Source organism: Aulonocara sp. 'chitande type north' Nkhata Bay, linkage group LG1, assembly GCF_057382095.1.
Source record: "Aulonocara sp. 'chitande type north' Nkhata Bay isolate Kocher_YH1m ecotype deep benthic linkage group LG1, A_spYH_male_GT1.1, whole genome shotgun sequence".
NCBI classification, from domain to species: Eukaryota; Metazoa; Chordata; class Actinopteri; order Cichliformes; family Cichlidae; genus Aulonocara; species Aulonocara sp. 'chitande type north' Nkhata Bay.
In genome coordinates this window covers 20,698,158-20,715,322 of record NC_141344.1, presented here as the reverse complement: position 1 = coordinate 20,715,322, position 17,165 = coordinate 20,698,158, and the positions used below count along the sequence as shown (strand labels likewise).

Below are 17,165 nucleotides of genomic sequence, written 5' to 3'. Positions count from 1 at the left end.
ATGTCCATGCTGTTGATCCCTGCATACACTCCCATTAGGAGAAGAGCCCCCCCAGTCACAAAAACTGTGAAAACCTGGCCAGAAGGTGCATCACATCAGCTGCAGGACTGTTTTGAAAACACGGACTGGAGCGTGTTCGAACATCAGGACCTTGAAGAGCACACAACATCAGTGCTCTCATATATTAACTTCTGTGTCAACAGTGTCACTGTGGACAAACGTCTCCGGGTGTATTCCAACCAGAAACCCTGGATGACTAAAGAGGTCCAGGTCCTGCTGAAGCAACGTGACGCCGCTTTTAGATCCGGTGATGGTATGCAGTACAGTGCAGCCAGATCTCAGTTGAAAAGAGGCATCAGAGAGGCCAAGGCAGCGTACAAGAGAAGGATCGAAGACCACTTCACCACCAACAACTCACGACAGGTATGGCAGGGAGTTCAGCACTTAACCAACTACAAACCTGGCAATACCACGTTGACTGAGGGTAACGCGGAGCTTGCAGAGGAGCTGAACCACTTCTTCGCACGCTTTGAGGTGAAGGGACCAGAGGCAGCAGCAGCAAAAACATCGGACAGCAGCAGCCCAAGCCTCATAGTGCAGGAATATGAGGTGAGGCGCACACTGAGGGCAGTGAACCCCAGGAAGGCCACCGGACCAGATGGGGTAACCGCAAAGGTCCTAAAAGAGTGTGCAGACCAGCTGGCAGGGGTCTTCACTAAGATCTTCAACACTTCACTGTCCCAGTCCTGCATCCCGCCGTGCCTAAAGTCAGCCACAATTGTCCCACTGCCAAAGCGTACTAACATTAGCAGCCTCAACGACTACCGACCAGTTGCTCTAACACCTGTTATAATGAAGTGCTTTGAGAAACTGGTCCGACGTCACATCATGTCCTGCCTGCCACCCACACTCGACCCGCTCCAGTTTGCATACAGAGCTAACAGATCAACTGAAGATGCCATTGCTACAACGCTCCACACCACCATCTCTCACCTGGAAGTGCAGGGCCGTTACGCCAGGCTGCTCTTTGTTGACTTTAGCTCTGCTTTCAATACGATACTCCCGGACAGACTAATAGATAAACTGCTGGAAATTGGACTTCCTTCCACCACCTGCCGCTGGATCAGAGACTTCCTCTCAGACCGTGTACAGAGAGTTAGAGTGGGGCCTCATCTTTCCTCAGCCCTCAGCCTCAACACCGGCTCTCCACAAGGCTGTGTACTGAGTCCCCTACTGTACACTCTGTACACACATGACTGTGTTAGTTCCCACCCAGACAACACAGTCATCAAGTTTGCAGATGATACCACTGTGGTGGGGCTCATCTCAGGGGGAGATGAGACTGCATACAGAGCTGAAGTTCAGAGGCTGTCAGATTGGTGTGCAGACAACAACCTGGACCTCAATACCACCAAAACAAAAGAACTGGTAGTTGACTTCAGAAGGAGGAAGTCCGAGCTGCAGCCTGTCAGCATCAACGGGGAGTGCGTGGAAAGGGTCTCCAGTTTCAAGTTTCTGGGTGTGCACATAGACACAGACCTCCAATGGAGCTCTAACACCTCTGCGGTCTTAAAGAAGGCCCAACAGCGTCTCCACTTTCTGAGAATCCTCAGAAAAATGGACCTGAAGAAGGAGCTGCTGACCGTCTTCTACCGCTGCTCCATTGAAAGTGTGCTGACATATTGCATCGGTGTGTGGTTCTCCAGCTGCACCACAGCACACAGAAAGGCACTCCAGAGGGTCATCAACATGGCCCAAAAAATCATTGGACATCCTCTTCCCTCCCTGAAGGACCTGTACAGCACTCGCTGTCTCAAGAGGGCACGCAGCATCCTACGGGACTGCACACACCCAGGACACCGGGTGTTTAAGCTGCTGCCGTCTGGCAGGAGGTTCAGGCTGCTGAGGTCCCGAACAAATAGACTCAAGGACAGCTTTTACAACAGGGCAATAGCCCTGATCAATGTAAATAGCTGACCTGACTGGATACCTCCCTGGACTTTTTAGGGGGAGGTAACAATGTTTAAAACGATAACAATAATATTTATATTTATAACAAGGTGCAATAATAATTAATGTGCAATAATAACAGTGTGCAATACACATACACTTATTCTTCTTTTTTATACTAAGTTAATATACTGTGTTGTGTTGTTTGTTACGTTGTGATGTGTCATATCGTGTCGTGTTGTGTTATATGTAGTGCCGACGTAGGACAGTTTTTCCAATTTCATTGTACTACTGTACTATGTATGACTGTGCAATGACAATAAAGAGTTATCTTATCTTATCTTATCTTATCTTACAGTTAGACTAGATAGCTGCCCCATTTCTCCGCTTCTGCCCCAGCATTTATCAGTACAAACTGACAAGATCACTGCCGTGGCTCTGTACCTTTTAAATGTTCTATGTGTGTGTCTTAGTTAGAGTTAAATAAAAAGGTCTCTTTGAAGGTCAAATCTCAACATAGAGCAAAATTTCAGCCTCAGCATCTTGTTGTTGTTCTTTTTAACTGGTCCTTCTTTAGAAAGCTCGGACGCTGTTATTTAATTTTTTTCCTTAGCAGTGCAGCTTTCTCTCTTACATTGTCACCATTGTCTCATATTAACCTCCAGGTAAACTTGTCTTCTTATGTAGAGACATTAGAGTGAGGCTATTTGCAAATATATCACATATACACATAACACACACAGCAAATATTTTAAAGTATAGATTTCGGAAGATTTATGCCAGCATTACCCCAAATTACAAGTAAATCAGTGTGTCACAGCAACTCCAAGTGTTTGGATTGATTGATTGGACCAGTCGGAGGACCACGGTTTTGTGTTTTGGTAGGTTTGCTGTCAGGCAATTGATGATGCTCTATAGTTCAAAAAGTTTGTGCTACATCTAAGTGGGTCAGTTTGCCGAGTGGCTTCTTTAATGTTTAATCTTCCTTGTTGTTGACAGGTAGCAAAAACACATTTTTAAACAACTAAACTGCAATTCTTCCATCCCCAAGTGAAAGCCCCAACATGTTTTCAGCAGGTGTCTGAAACCTAAACAAAACCATTAGCAAACCATTTCCTGAAAGAAAGTGATTTGCAAAAAATTCAGAAAATGGTCTCAGAGTTCAAAGTGACACCATCACAGTGCTTACTTTTTCCAACCAACAGCCTAAAGCTGGAATTACTGAAATGGAGTGGAGCCCATTTGCATGTTTAAAAAGTGGCAACTGTGAAATTTTGCAGCATTTGTATATACAATTCAATCTGAAGAGAGATTTTTCAGTTTTTGTGATGCCACTCTGAGGAAATTTATACAAAAACGTCTAGTTAAACATTGTCTGTCTTGCCTTGTGTTCCTCTGTCTGACAGATGGTTTTGAGAGTGTTTGAACTCCCAACAGTTATCTCTGTTATCTGTGCCACTTCCAGTATTTCTGTATTTGTGATTTCTAAATCTAACAGGGGTCTGCATTATGAAAGAGGATTTGGTCTTACCCAGGCAACTTCAGGGTTAACCCTGGGTTTTCCTTATTGTCACCATGGTAACTTATGTTGCAGGCCTAACCTGCTCCAAAGCAGATCGTGTTCCTAGATTAAGAGATAGAAAATTACCACTTGCTGAACAATTAGAGCTCAAAAAAATCCTGTTACCATTCCTGGAAGTCCCCCAGACTTCTGTGCACAGATAAAACAAAGGTCTAAAGTGTTTTAATATCATCTAAAGTCTTTGTATTTCCCTGATGAGCAGCAGTACGATGTTTAGAGAAGATAAACACAACTCTTTGATTTCGTTTCCTGTTTGCTGAAAAAAATATTTTTTTTATTTTTAAACTACAACTGATATTTAGATGGGCATAACATCTTATGCTCATCAAAATATCAGTTTAATGAATAACTCCATCAGATTTTCCTGTGATTTAATGACAAAGTACTGGTACTCTTAACTTCTACAATTAGCATTTTGCCCAACTTTCCTCCTGGATTCAAAGAAACAATGTTATTAATTAAGTAGGTCTCTTCCAGTCTTAACATCAAAATTGTTTGGATTGCGCACATTTATGCAGCACTTTTAACGGTAAATGACTGTAAAGTGCTTTTCCTCATGACACAGTACTAGCAGTGTAACAAAAGTGTCTAACTTCTTGATGTTTTTCTAATATCATAGTTTTATCTTCCTGTTTAGGATCAATCACACCTCTGCCTGTGGACCGTTTTTGTAATAAGTCAGATGATGCCAACGCTAACCCCTTCCACGTGAGTGCACTTGTAGCTAGATTGAAAAACTCTGGGTTAAATTATCAAGCTGACAACCGCCTTTGTGTAACTGCTTAGCCTGACTGACAAGTTAGAGCAATTGAAGCCAATAATGGAAAGTTATCCTGGGTGTGTTGAGCTTTGTAGCACAGTGTGTATACAGTCTTTTTTGATTTTTAAAATCCTGTCCTGTCTGCCAGCTTTTGCAATCAGAATTGTGATCTAAATGCATTTTGGTTCCAAACACACTTTGCTTCAGCAATAACAGCTATATAAAATCTCTACAGGCTCCTGTTGTTCATGTGAATCTTTTATCTCCTTATTTAATCATTTCTATTTGTGTTATTTCACTTATTACACTATATGTTGTATGTCGATGTCTAAGGCAGGACAGGCAGGAAAAAAAAGAAGCAGAGGGGGGGATGGGGGACATATAATAAAATGATAAAGCACAAATAGAAGTGCACAGTGTATCGCCAACTGCTGTTGCTGTAAGAAAAGCCAAACACACAGCTACTGGAACACATAAATCAAAAAATATACAGATACATAAATCAACAGTCTTCTTGTAGTGTGAGTGTGTGTGGGCACGTCCCAGGGCCTCGGGGGGCACACCCCACCCTACCCTCTGGGGTCACCCAAGGCCCCGTGTGAAATGTGTTTGTTGATTTGATTGTAAGCTTGAATCCTCCATCCATCCATCCATCCATTCTCTTCCGCTTATCCTTTTCAGGGTCGCGGGGGCGCTGGAGCCTATCCCAGCTTGAATCCTTTCAGCTGATAATTACTGCTAGATTGACCTGTTATTTCAAATACTGACCTCGAAAAAAAAAGGCACTGCACTCTATAATTATTAGGCGTTATTTCAACATTATATATTACAAATATTCAAAAATATTTACATTTAGAAAATATCAATTTCAGATTTGTTCCAATATTTTCCACAACTGTACAGCTCAATCGCATAATAAACCTACAAACCCGAGACACTAAAATAAAAAATAATTACAGCAGGGACAGATTCTGAAAGCTTGCTACACAGTAGCAAATATTAACAAGTACCCATTACATATTTGAAGTCAACGAAAATCTGACTGTACTGTATTTACCACAAAATATACTAAATATACTACATTGCCAGATCTGAAAAATATCTGCCAACTATGGCTGTTCCTTTAGGCAAAATAAAATGTTTAACATTTATGATGTGATGTCGACCGGCTCTTTAGAAGACATCGTGGCTCTCAAAATGAGTGCTCCCGCTTCCCAGACTTTCACACACAGAGACTCACACTTGCATACACAAATGCACACAAAAGAGACGACTTCATTCAGTCCAGTTGCTATTGACTCCAGTGTTTCCTTCGGCAGTCAGTCATAGGGAGCTGCTAAACAGCACATTTGTGATGAACCATTTCTGTCCAGTGCATTTCTGCAGAGCCAGTTGGTAGCCAAACTCATTGTCACTGCTTGCTACAAGCTCTAGGCATCTCTTTGATTTCCTGTTTTGAATGGATCCTCCCTGAAAAGATAAAAGCAGGCTGGTTAAAATTGTGCCAGAATCCAGAAGAGACAAAAAAATGTGTGCACAATATAACCTGCCTCTTTTTAAACCCACACTGCTGTGAATGGTTATAGATGTAAGCTACTGAGGAGCCCTAAGCTGGGTTTTTTTTTTTTTGGCTGATTCACACCATCCTCACTGGGCCACCAGATAGCATCAGCATGGTTAAGGGCAAAAACAGCAACGTGATTACCAGCTTTGTCATTAGCTTTTTTCCTAGCAAGGCTCTGGATAAAAAAGGCTTGACTCAAAAGAGGAAAACGAGACACAAACACAACAACAGACATCCCAGACAAACAGGAAGAGAAATTGAAACCAGGGCATGAAGGACACAAACACCTCATATTAGGTTTCAGAGCTATTACAATATTGTTTAAAAAAACACCTTCATTTAATAGACAAGTCTTTGATTTATTGGAGGATGGGACATATGGAGGAAGAGCAAAAACTAAGGTCCAGCAATTTATAAACTTTAATATGACATCTGCTGCCAGAGTCTGAACAGAATGAGACCATCAGCTCAGTAAAAATATTGAAGCATGTCTTCATGAAATGAGGCAGGATTTTCTCATTGCAGTGTCAGGGCTGACAAAGGGCAAGTGACTGAAGAGGAGGCCTTCAACCGTCAATACAGTGTGGAGAGGGCTGTGTGGGGAGAGCTCTTTTCAGTGCTATGAGAGGAATGCAAAGGGATGTGGGAGGAAAAAGACCCAAGGATTGGACAGCCTGTACAGACCTGGTGCTAAATTATTCTTTCAATGTCTTCACGAGTTTTGGCCCATGTGTGAAGTCCAAGAGACATTTTTACAGATAGCAGATTTGCAGTAACTCTGGAAGTGGACATTTAAAGACCATTAAGACATGCACCACCCGATGGGGCACTGTGTGGCACAATGAAGGAAATAACCTAAAGGATTGGAGCTGTATAGGCACAGATCCCCATTCCTGATATAGAAACAGAATATTTTATATGACAACAGCCTGCTATTCATTTAAGATACTGTTAAGATATGATTTGCAAGGTCAAATCTCATAATGAAATCTGACTACAGAAGCAAAAAATGGAAAATGAGCTCTATTACTTCCACAGTTTCAGCCCTATGCTCATCATCAGGGTGCTCGAACCCCAGTAAACAGGACCTACACCGAGATATGATTATTGCTATTATTTAATAAGGTGGCTTTGTTTTAGTGTAACCAGCCATTGCACTAACTTACCCACAGTATCCTAAATTCTCACTGCTTACATAACAGTTAATGTCTAATAAGCTTAGACTTCAAATATAGAGAACAATGGCTGCTCTATTTAGAGCAGACACCTTCAAACTGTCAGGTTTCCCTAACCAAGAAGAGGAGGATTTTTTCCACAGGAGGGGGAGGGGGGCATTAAACACGAGGCACAGCTATTGCATGAGGTGAAGGGTACCAGAGGGGCACACATGTCTTCTCCATAAGCAGATATAGCGACAGCTGTAGCTGTGATACGATGTAGAAGAATATTGCAACAAATAATTTGGTATTTCCCGTGGGCTGACTGCATTGAGGGGGTGTGCAGTAGCAATATAACCCCCCAAAACACTTTTCCCTTTTCATTTATTTTTATTTTTTCAGGTTACGTTTGTGTCATTCTGAACATCACACTATTTGAGGTTTGTTTATAAATGTTCTCTGATTTTTGAAATGAAAGCTGGGATTAAAGCCCGTCCTCCTGTGTCAGGTTGTACATCTGTAAGGCTGAAGTACAACATGCTTCCAGTCCACAGGCAGTCTGTGGACGGCCCGTCTACTTGCAGAGATGTTGTCAATCATGCACAAAGTATGTGACACAATTGGTCTGTCGCCTATTCTTGCTTTTGCTGTTTCTGGTCCATCAGGCAGCCTTAGAGAAGAGCGAAGTTAGAACATATAAGAAGCTGAAGTGAAATAAAATATAAAAAGCACTGAAAGGTTTGCACAGTGACTACCACTGTCTGCATTTGTCATGCTGTATTTTTTGATTTTTGATATATTTTTTTTTAGTCATGCTTCACTCTCTTTCCTATTCCGACCCACTTGTCAACCAATCAGAATTCAACAATAGACAGCATCATCCACATTCAGGAATGTGCAGGAAAATACCTCTCTCTTAGCTAACTATATGGAAATCCATTTACAAATGGACACCATAAATTATGCAGAAGAGCTGAGGGGTGTATTATGAAGCGAGGTTGCTTAGGAAGCTATGCCACAAAAAATGTCTCTCTTTTTACCTGGCTGAATCACCATGGTAACTAATGCTGAACACATAACCTGTTTGGGAGCATTCTACTATCCTCCCAACACTACGGCTACTAAAACCACTGAATGAAGCGCAAAATGTGCATATCAATGTCGTGGGAGTGGTGATGCAGATATCATAAGTGATGTTATATTTCATTCTAATCTGGTTTTAAGTCTTTTAACAGAGAACACACAAAAAAAGCTTAGAATGATCTGCCAATATGTCCACAATGTCTTCCTTGTGTCTCTTTCCTCTTCAAATGTGTCCAGATTAGAGTTTCAGAGCTCTAATGTGCAGTACTGAGAGCACACTCAGTGCTCAGCGAGTGATAAAATAATAAAACTTGAAATAAAATGCTTATTATACTGCTCTGTGTAATATTAACAAGATCAATGATTTTCTGCAGCATTATCCTATTTGTAAGTATTGCATTTTACTATTTTTTTAATGACCACTTTATCATCAGCATCTTTTTTATCATTTTTTTTGCTGATGAAACATCAAATGCCAGCACGGTGGCACGGTGGTTAGCACTGTTGCTGCACAGCAAGAAGGTCCTGAGTTCAATTCCAACACCAGGCCAGGGTCTTTCTGTGTGGAGTTTGCATGTTCTCCCCGTGTTTGCGTGGGTTCTCTCCGGGTACTCCGGCTTCCTCCCACCGTCCAAAGACATGCAGCTTGTGAGGATAGGTTAATTGGATAATCCAAATTGGTGTGAATGTTCGAATGAATGTGAGTGCGAATGGTTGTTTGTCCCTGTGTGTTGGCCCTGCGACAGACTGGCGACCTGTCCAGGGTGTACCCTGCCTCTCGCCCTATGAAAGCTGGGATAGGCTCCAGCGCCCCCCGCGACCCTGAAAAGGATAAGCGGAAGCGAATGGATGGATGGAAACATCAAATGACATGTGAAACTCAGAGCTTGAAGCACTAAACTGGGTTTAACAGAGAAAGTTGATAATGACCTTCATAAGCCCATTATCTCCAGCTGGAGTTTTAGTTTTTATCAAACTAGCTAAGGCTAAAAAAAGTGGTATGAATAAAAAACAAAAAGATTTTGTTGTAAAACAAAGGGGGCCTAGCAAAAAAAGTTTGGGAACCACTGAATTAACCTAACATGCATGTCTTTGGCCCAAAAATTACCAGTTAAAACATGTAAACTCCAGATTTACAGTGTGTTAAAAAATAAGATAAAATAATGATAAAACTTAGGGTATGTTCATACCTTTATAAATGTCTTTTTTGGATAATTATATAAATGCAATTGTAACTTAATCTGGGGATGCAGCTATTGTTCTGGCTCTTGCATGGAGGGATGACATATTTATTCTTATTCATGCCTGCAAAACAATTATCCCATTGATTTGCAAACTGGGAAAACAGGTGTCAATAAACACAATGCAAGACTTATTGGAATTGCTGAACAAACCAAAGACCTGGGCGATGATTCACAGAGCTGGAACTTGGCCATTATAAAAGCCAGAATCACTGTAAATCTGTAACACTGGGTGATAAAAGTAGAAACTCGGGGTTTTAATCAGCCAACTTGTCTACATGAAATCTTGGTACGCCTTCTTAAAATGTGTGGATACATATCATAGACAGGGCGGCTGATACTTGAATTGTAACAGTGATTTAAAAAAAATGCATCGCCCACAAATTATACAACCAAACCAAACTCTACGATTTAAGTTTTGTTTTTAATCTACCACCATGTGAGTAATCTACATGAAAGCAAACAATTCATTTATTTCTCAAACTGAGGACAATGGAAATCACACTGTGGCTAATGAGAGGCTTTTAGAGTGAGTAAAGGAGGTGAGGCAATTTTCCACATTTCATTAGAAAGAGATTAAAAATATCTTTATCTAACCAGGTTTTGTGCAGAACAGTGCAGCATTTGAATTAAGATAAATCAAAGTTTTTTCCCTCTTATTTGCAGAGCACTCCTTCTTTCAGAGTTGGAGAAGCTGCATCAAGGCAATCTATTTCTGCTGAAGTTTGACTCCTTGTGCAGCTAAAACTGTGTCAATAATTGATGGCACATTTCAGAGACGTATGCTCCAGCCTGGCTGATATGCCCTCATTCCACTTACTAAATTATACAAAGTTAACTAAAACTGCCACGTTAAGATCAACAAGGGAATGTGTGACATATGATCTTGAGCGTGTGTCTGTTATGCCAAACCAAACAGACACAGGTCTAGAGGCACTGGAGTGAAAACTGTGCTGTCCTTGTTACAGCAAGCCTCTTTAAAAGCACTATTTTGGGATTTTATACATAAAAATGAATCTGATTGTACTCTGACAGCAAAGCAGAGGATATGTGGAGCCAAATGAAAGCACAAAGTAAATCAAAATCCCCCCAGTTCTATTGAAATACCACTGAGCTACTAATGGAGTGAGACAGTCATTAATTTTCAGTGAGTCTTTGTGTCCAAATTAGCTGAAGAGAACTTAAATTGTAAATTAGCCACCTACATGATTATAATATTTTCCTGAATACTTAAACTGATGCTTGAAGTCTAAAACCAAACAGTTGACTGTGTGGACTGTAGATTTTAGGGGATCCAAGATGCATAACGCAGGAGACAGAGAAGCGAGCATTTTATAGTGAGAACCACATCCAAAAAACACAAAGAGAAAAGCAATCCAAGCACAGACACAAAACAGGAACACACACTGGACTTAGAAAATGACATGACAAAGGACAAGGGGAAGACAGGTCTATGTACTTTAAATGGAATGTCAGATTTTAAGTGCTCCCTTAATTATTTTTCAATTCAGTTTTATTTATATAGCGCCAAATCACAACGGCAGCCGCCTTAAGGTGATTTATGTTGTAAGGTAAACACCCTACAATAATACAGAGAAAACCCCACCAATCAGATCATACCATGTGAGCCAGCTACTTGGTGACAGTAGGAAGAAAAAACCTCAATTTTAACACCACAAACTACGAAAACAAAATGGGAAATAACAAAAAGACCCAACTAAATACTTAGACAAGAAAAATAACACTGAACAAAGAAAACGTTGAGAAAAAAGGTAATAATATCCCAAAACTGAAAAGCAATACAGCAATAATAAAACCAAGACAGGGATTTCAAAATAAAACCATTACAAGAATTCAAACCCCAAAACGGATGAGTCAAAACTTTAAATACTACAATATAGAAAACCCAAACTTACATATATAGACGAATGATTCAGCACTCAGAGATAGCGCACGGCCCTGGAACCAGGACACCATTAACACTTAAACTAAACTAAGTGTGTGAATGCCCTTTTTCTGCTATGACACCATTTTTACAAAACTATAAACACAACTTTCTTTCACAGGCTCGAGAAAAACATCCCATGGATGTGAATAAAGTCTGATGGCCTGACCAACAAGGAAGGTGAGATTAAGCTTCATTGATTCTGGTTTTTTTTTCCTGTTTTTTTTTTTTTTTTTAGTACAGTTTCTTTGACTTTCTTCTCAGGCACTTTCTATTGTTTGAGGGGATTTACTGAAACCTCTTTTCCTCTTATGTTCATACACATACACATTTTAATATCTGCGTGTATCTGTGTTTACCACAGAACAATTGTCACTGCTATGTGTTGCAAAATGAATGAACAACAGCCACAATTTATACTTTCAGTGAAAATTTGGTGCTAAAATGATGGATGGTAATAATGTGATAATGAGTTTTCCAGGAAGTGTTTGGAAGAGCTATTTAAGGCTTTTTCTGAAGATCTGTGCTGTGGGTTTCTTTTTTACCTGAGTGAAGAGCCAGTGGAGTTTCATACGCTTTTCTGCAGCATAGCTGCACTCAATGAGGCGGGGTCTGCTATTCACATCCACCAGGCACTTGTTGTCGTCGTCATCAATGGTGGGACTGAGGAGCCCGATGTGGAGCCGCTGAGTACTGGTGTAGTAAACATTCTGAAATAAACACAAAACCCAGCTATAAGCAAACTGCATGCTCCTTTACTGTGCATGTTCAGACTGGCGTGGTTGGCCCTTCTCCAGCTGTATATGCTATACAGGTGTTAAACTATGCAGCAAATGAGGCTTGTTCTTGGGTTTTCTTTCAGTATGAAAGAGAGATCTGTGAGGCTGATTTACATGCATTAAAGATGCATATTTATACTGCTTTCCTGACTGAACACAGGCTAAAAGATAGACGAGGCGAGGCAACAAAAGAAGCTCATTGTTAATTCAGGAATTGGGGGGGGGGAGAGAAATAATTGTGCTTTCTCTGATGGAAACCTTCCCAACAACTTTTTTCCAAGGGCAAATGTTTGCTCATATTAAGCTGACAAAGCTGTAAATCATTTGCAAGAATGAAGCAAAGGAACGAGTTATGTATTCACTGACACAAAACTTGCTTTGGTTTGGTGAAGAGCACAGAGTGAAAAACACGACGTCTTGAACAAACATAATGTGCTATGCTGTGTACCGATGATTTGAATGTGCTCAATCGTGCAGGGGTGGAAGGTAAATAAGTAAACTCGAAACTCTTTGATTAATTAATTACATTTTTAAAAAACTAAAAACATGTTATGTTAGCACTCATTTTTTTTTACCAGAGATATTTCAAAAAGATAAAACTATATGACCTTTAACAAAAAAGAAAATGCAGCTGGACGCCTAAAGCAATAAAAAGAAATTAATGTCGCTTTGTTTTTTCCCTTCTCCCGCTAATCAACTCACCAGATTTATCTAGTGACCCAGTGGAGGGGCACAACACCCACATTGGCTGCCACAGTATCTAACTGTGTAGTCCAGAAAACAGTTAAAATTAGCTCCACGCCTCCACCTTGACCAGCCATAAAAAAAGAATAAAATGCTACTTACACATCAATGGATCAGTATCAAGTGTCTGACTAGACCCCTTTGTATGCAGAGCGAGTACAGCTTTACACGTTGTGCTGTCAACGCTGTGGTTTTACATGAGCAGAACTGTGACTCTAGTATTTTCACATTGTTTACTAGTAGACTTACAAAAGTAAAGGATCCGGGTATGTATACTGGAAGCTTAAAACAAAGGGATAAAAACAAAGCTCAAAGGTGAACACGTTAATTGTGTAGCAGAATTTAAATGTTAAAGAGGTGCAAACATCAACGGAGTAGTGAAATCACCAGAGTTCCAGAGTTAAACTGAGCTTGAAGCAGACAATTACACAGGAACTATGTGGATCTGGGGTACAGATTACCCACATCATCCCCTCTATTATCAGTCAAAGATACTCAAAATACTTTCTTTTATTAAAGTTTTATTAAAAACACAGAGTTAGATTGTATTACTTTTACTCTAATCATATTTGTCTCTTAATTCCCAAATTACTTCCTGCCTCTTTTGCACCAGGCATTAAACAAATCTGATAAGAGTGATTAAAAAAAAAAAAAAATCAGTGCTGCTCACGTTTGGAAATGTGCAAGCTGCCAGGCCTTTGTGGCAGTGGCTTCTGTTGTTGCTGTGCTTAAGTCGGTATGTTTTATTACTGCTCGAGCTAGCTGGAGGGCTGTATGTTTGCTGACAACATGTTCTACTGTGGGAGTGTAAGCTTTGTATTACTCTTTCTTTCATGTGTACCTTGGCAGGTTTCTTTTAGCACATTTATGTACTGCTTTTACCACAGCACTTTGGACACAAAGCCTATAAAAGCAACATCTGCAGAAAGTAGCTGACGCTTAAAATGACTCATTCTGACCGACTAGAGCATGCATTTGCAACAGTCATTGTATCTGTACCAATATAAAAGCAATCCAGGGACTAATTCCTCCCGATGATGTAACACTGAAACATAAAAATAGAGCAGACCAGATTTGTCTTGCAGCAGAGATCCCTAATCTCATTAGAAATGCTGGTGCTACTCCAATCCTTTGTTTGATATGCCTGGATTTATAGCTCAAAACAGATTTATAATTAACAAGTTTTAAGTTATCTAGGCCTGAAAAAAGAGCTGTTTAAGCAGAATAAGGAAATAATAATTATTAACATTCCTAAAGCTTACAGATATATCACCGAAGATTTCTCTGGGATGAGTTTTAAATTGTACAGTGGTGTAAACATCAACACAGGCCACACTGAGTCTGAAGCACATCCAGTAGTTTCATTTAAATAGAGAGGGATAATGTCAGATCAAACCACACTCTATGAGACAAGTTTACAACCATCACAGCAAGGTTAAACAGTTTGAAAACAACCTGCTCAGATGTAATGGAATCGATATGCTGGGAGAGACTGGAGAAAGCAAATGATAATCACGCTGTACTAACATTTGAAGACACAAACTCCCTCCTATTTGAGCTGACATATATCCTGAATAAGCAGTTCAGACAAACAGCAAATAAAAACTGATTAAAAACAAAAAGACAGAGTGTAAACAGAAAGCTGGAGAAAAAGATCAAGGTACAAAATATTGTAATCAAAAACATGGTCTTTGCAACTTGTTTTGTTGATAATGTGGAATTTTATTCCGAGCTGAATTCCTTCAGGAAGGTTCACAGCTAAATTGAGGTGTATTGCGATTAGAGACAAGTTTAATATGTATTTAAAAACACCCGGGACTGTTGCTAAGGTTATCTTGATAAGATAAAACAAGTTTGGGTAAGACAACCCAAGATATATAGGTATTATATTCAGTTTTAGTATTTGCTCCATGCTGAAGTGAAGCGGAGACAGAGAGGATGTTTAGGAGAGCACTAACCTGTGGTGTCATCCCGTGGCAGAGATACAGGATGGGCATGTTGTCATTGTCAGGCCCCTGGTCCAGACACAGATCAGTCTTCAGAGAATTTTTCAACTGGGGAAATGCACAAAGAAACAAAATTTAGTTTTTAAAGTCAGTACTATGACTGTGTTTACATGTGGCACAAGCAGGTAACACTATAAACTAAATGAAGTTTGTTATGTTACCTTTACATCCTTTAGAAATATGTGCTTCCATCAACAGTAGTATCTAATTTCTACAAGGTTCACGCAGCGAAGTGCCGAGCTTCCATTCAAGCCTGTCATAATTAAAAGACAACTCGATGCGCTCTTTTCTAGTACAGCTTGATTTATTCACCTCCTTTAATTTATTGAAGTAGCTACAAAGAAAACTGAAAAGAAACATGCGAGAAAAAAAAGATTTTTGCTGTCCTGCAGAATTACAATTGTACTCAAAGGGAGAATTCTTGACCACCCTTAAGAGTTTAACTAACTGAGCAAAAAAAGGCAATTATTTAAGGTGGTAAATTACATGTCACTTTATTACTCCGTCGATTGATCCTGGTACCATTTTATAATGCTTGCTGCAGCAAGTGTCTTTTCTTTGTCTGAGAGAAGTCCTGTTAGTTCTTCAATTTGTTACTCCAAATGTGTGAAAAATCGATGGTGTACGGAGGACACTGCTACAAGACAATGATATTTTCTGTGCTGTTTTGTATGCATGGTCAGTTTTATTTATTATGCTGGAGTATGTACTGATTATGATGCTTTTGTAATCCAAAGTACTACATGTCAGAGTCTAAGGAGCTTGGAAAGAAAAGCATCTGGACTTCTTTAAGTTGCTTGAAGACGTTTCACCTCTCATCTGAGAAGCTTCTTCAGTTCTAAGGTCAAATGGTGGAGAGTCCCAGATTTAAACCCTGTGGGAGTGTCCCCCTGAGAGGGACAAAAGGATCCCCTAATGATCCTTTACCTAATCACACGAGCCAAGGTGTGAAAACGCGTGTAGGTCACAATCAGCCAAGGTTTCGGGTGAGCTCATTGTGAAACCTGGCCCCACCCTATCATGTGATTTCCTGAGGTCAAATGGTCCAGGATGTGAGTGGGCGTTAAGGTGTCTGGGAAGGGATCTCAAAACTGGATTGTAGATGGCAGACAGTTGGTGTTGCAAGCCACCGCCTCTGTTCAAACATGGTCGTTCACAGTGGACATAGATGGCTTCTTTCACTCTTCTTTCAAACTATCTGGCTTCTCTTTCCAAAGTGTGAACATTGGCATCCTCGAAAGAGTGACCATTGTCCTTTAGATGCAGATGGACATGTCAGAGTACTACATGTTTGATCAATAAGCCAAAAACAGTCCACGAACAGAGCGAGGAAGCTCTGTTCAACTCTGCACTGCATTATTTCTTCTTCCATAGGGGAGGAAATTATTACCGAGACAGTTAGTACTTCCTGATGCAGTGCTTGTTTTTGCTTCGAAAATACTTCTACAAAACTGTGTAAGTTTGGAGCTAAAAACCCAGAAAGACAAATAAGAATTACACTCGCCACTTTATTGGTTATACCTGTTAACAGGAAGCTAAAAACATGAAACATGATTGTATAACTTGAATATAACCAAAATTGAACAATTGAAGGTTGGAAAAACACTGCCTGGTCTGATGAATCTCAATTTGTGCTGGATCAGTCAGCATTTGATCAGTCAGAATTTGTTCTGAACAACACGCAAGCATGGATCCAACCTGCCTCGTATCAATGATTCAGGCTGGTTTGATAGTGTGTGGGAAATTTCTTGGCAAAATTCAGGCTCCTTAGTACCAAGTGTACATCTGAGGAATGTTTCCAGCACCTTTTTGAATCTATGCCACATATAATTAATGCAGTTCTGAAGGCAAAAGGTGATCCAACCCAGTACAAGCAAGATGTAACTAATTAAGAGGCCAGAGAGGTTTACATCCCACAGAAACCATCTAATACCAACATCAATCATACATCTTCACTGTAACTCACAGAATATGAGGTTTAAAGCATAATTACAGGAAATACAGAGGAAAATGGACGTGAGTGGGTCGAAAGATCTAAACATGAATCATGTTCTGAATCCTCTTAAACTAATTTTTATTCTATAAAAATGTAAATCAGAACTGTTACGCTTCATGAACACGACTCAGATTTTGAGGCCCAGAGGGTTATTCATGTGCGTCATGACAAAGGTTGGCAAGATTGCAAGATACAAAGTGCACCGCAGGGAGCTCAGGGATAGTGGTTTGAGCAAGGAGTGAATTAGGCAAAGATGTGAGATCAGAAGAACACAGTTGCTCCGGGGATGTCTACTCGTATCTGATAATCAGTAGATCCACAGGCAGCACATGGCCACATCAACAGTACAGGTCTAAAC

At 40.2% G+C, this 17,165-nt stretch overlaps 1 protein-coding gene across 1 annotated transcript in view; it reads right to left on the bottom strand.

Moving 5' to 3' along the window:
• Positions 1–2,309: 2,309 nt before the first annotated feature.
• galnt18b (UDP-N-acetyl-alpha-D-galactosamine:polypeptide N-acetylgalactosaminyltransferase 18b) overlaps positions 2,310–17,165 on the bottom strand; it is a 106,370-nt gene continuing 91,514 nt past the window's right edge. Inside the window, exons 9-11 of the mRNA XM_086287803.1 lie at positions 14,764–14,859; positions 11,828–11,992; positions 2,310–5,762 (exon numbers count right to left, since the gene is read on the bottom strand). Of these exons, the coding sequence (XP_086143929.1) occupies positions 5,616–5,762; positions 11,828–11,992; positions 14,764–14,859 (408 nt within the window). The 3' untranslated portion in view covers positions 2,310–5,615. The remainder of the gene's footprint in view (positions 5,763–11,827; positions 11,993–14,763; positions 14,860–17,165) is intronic.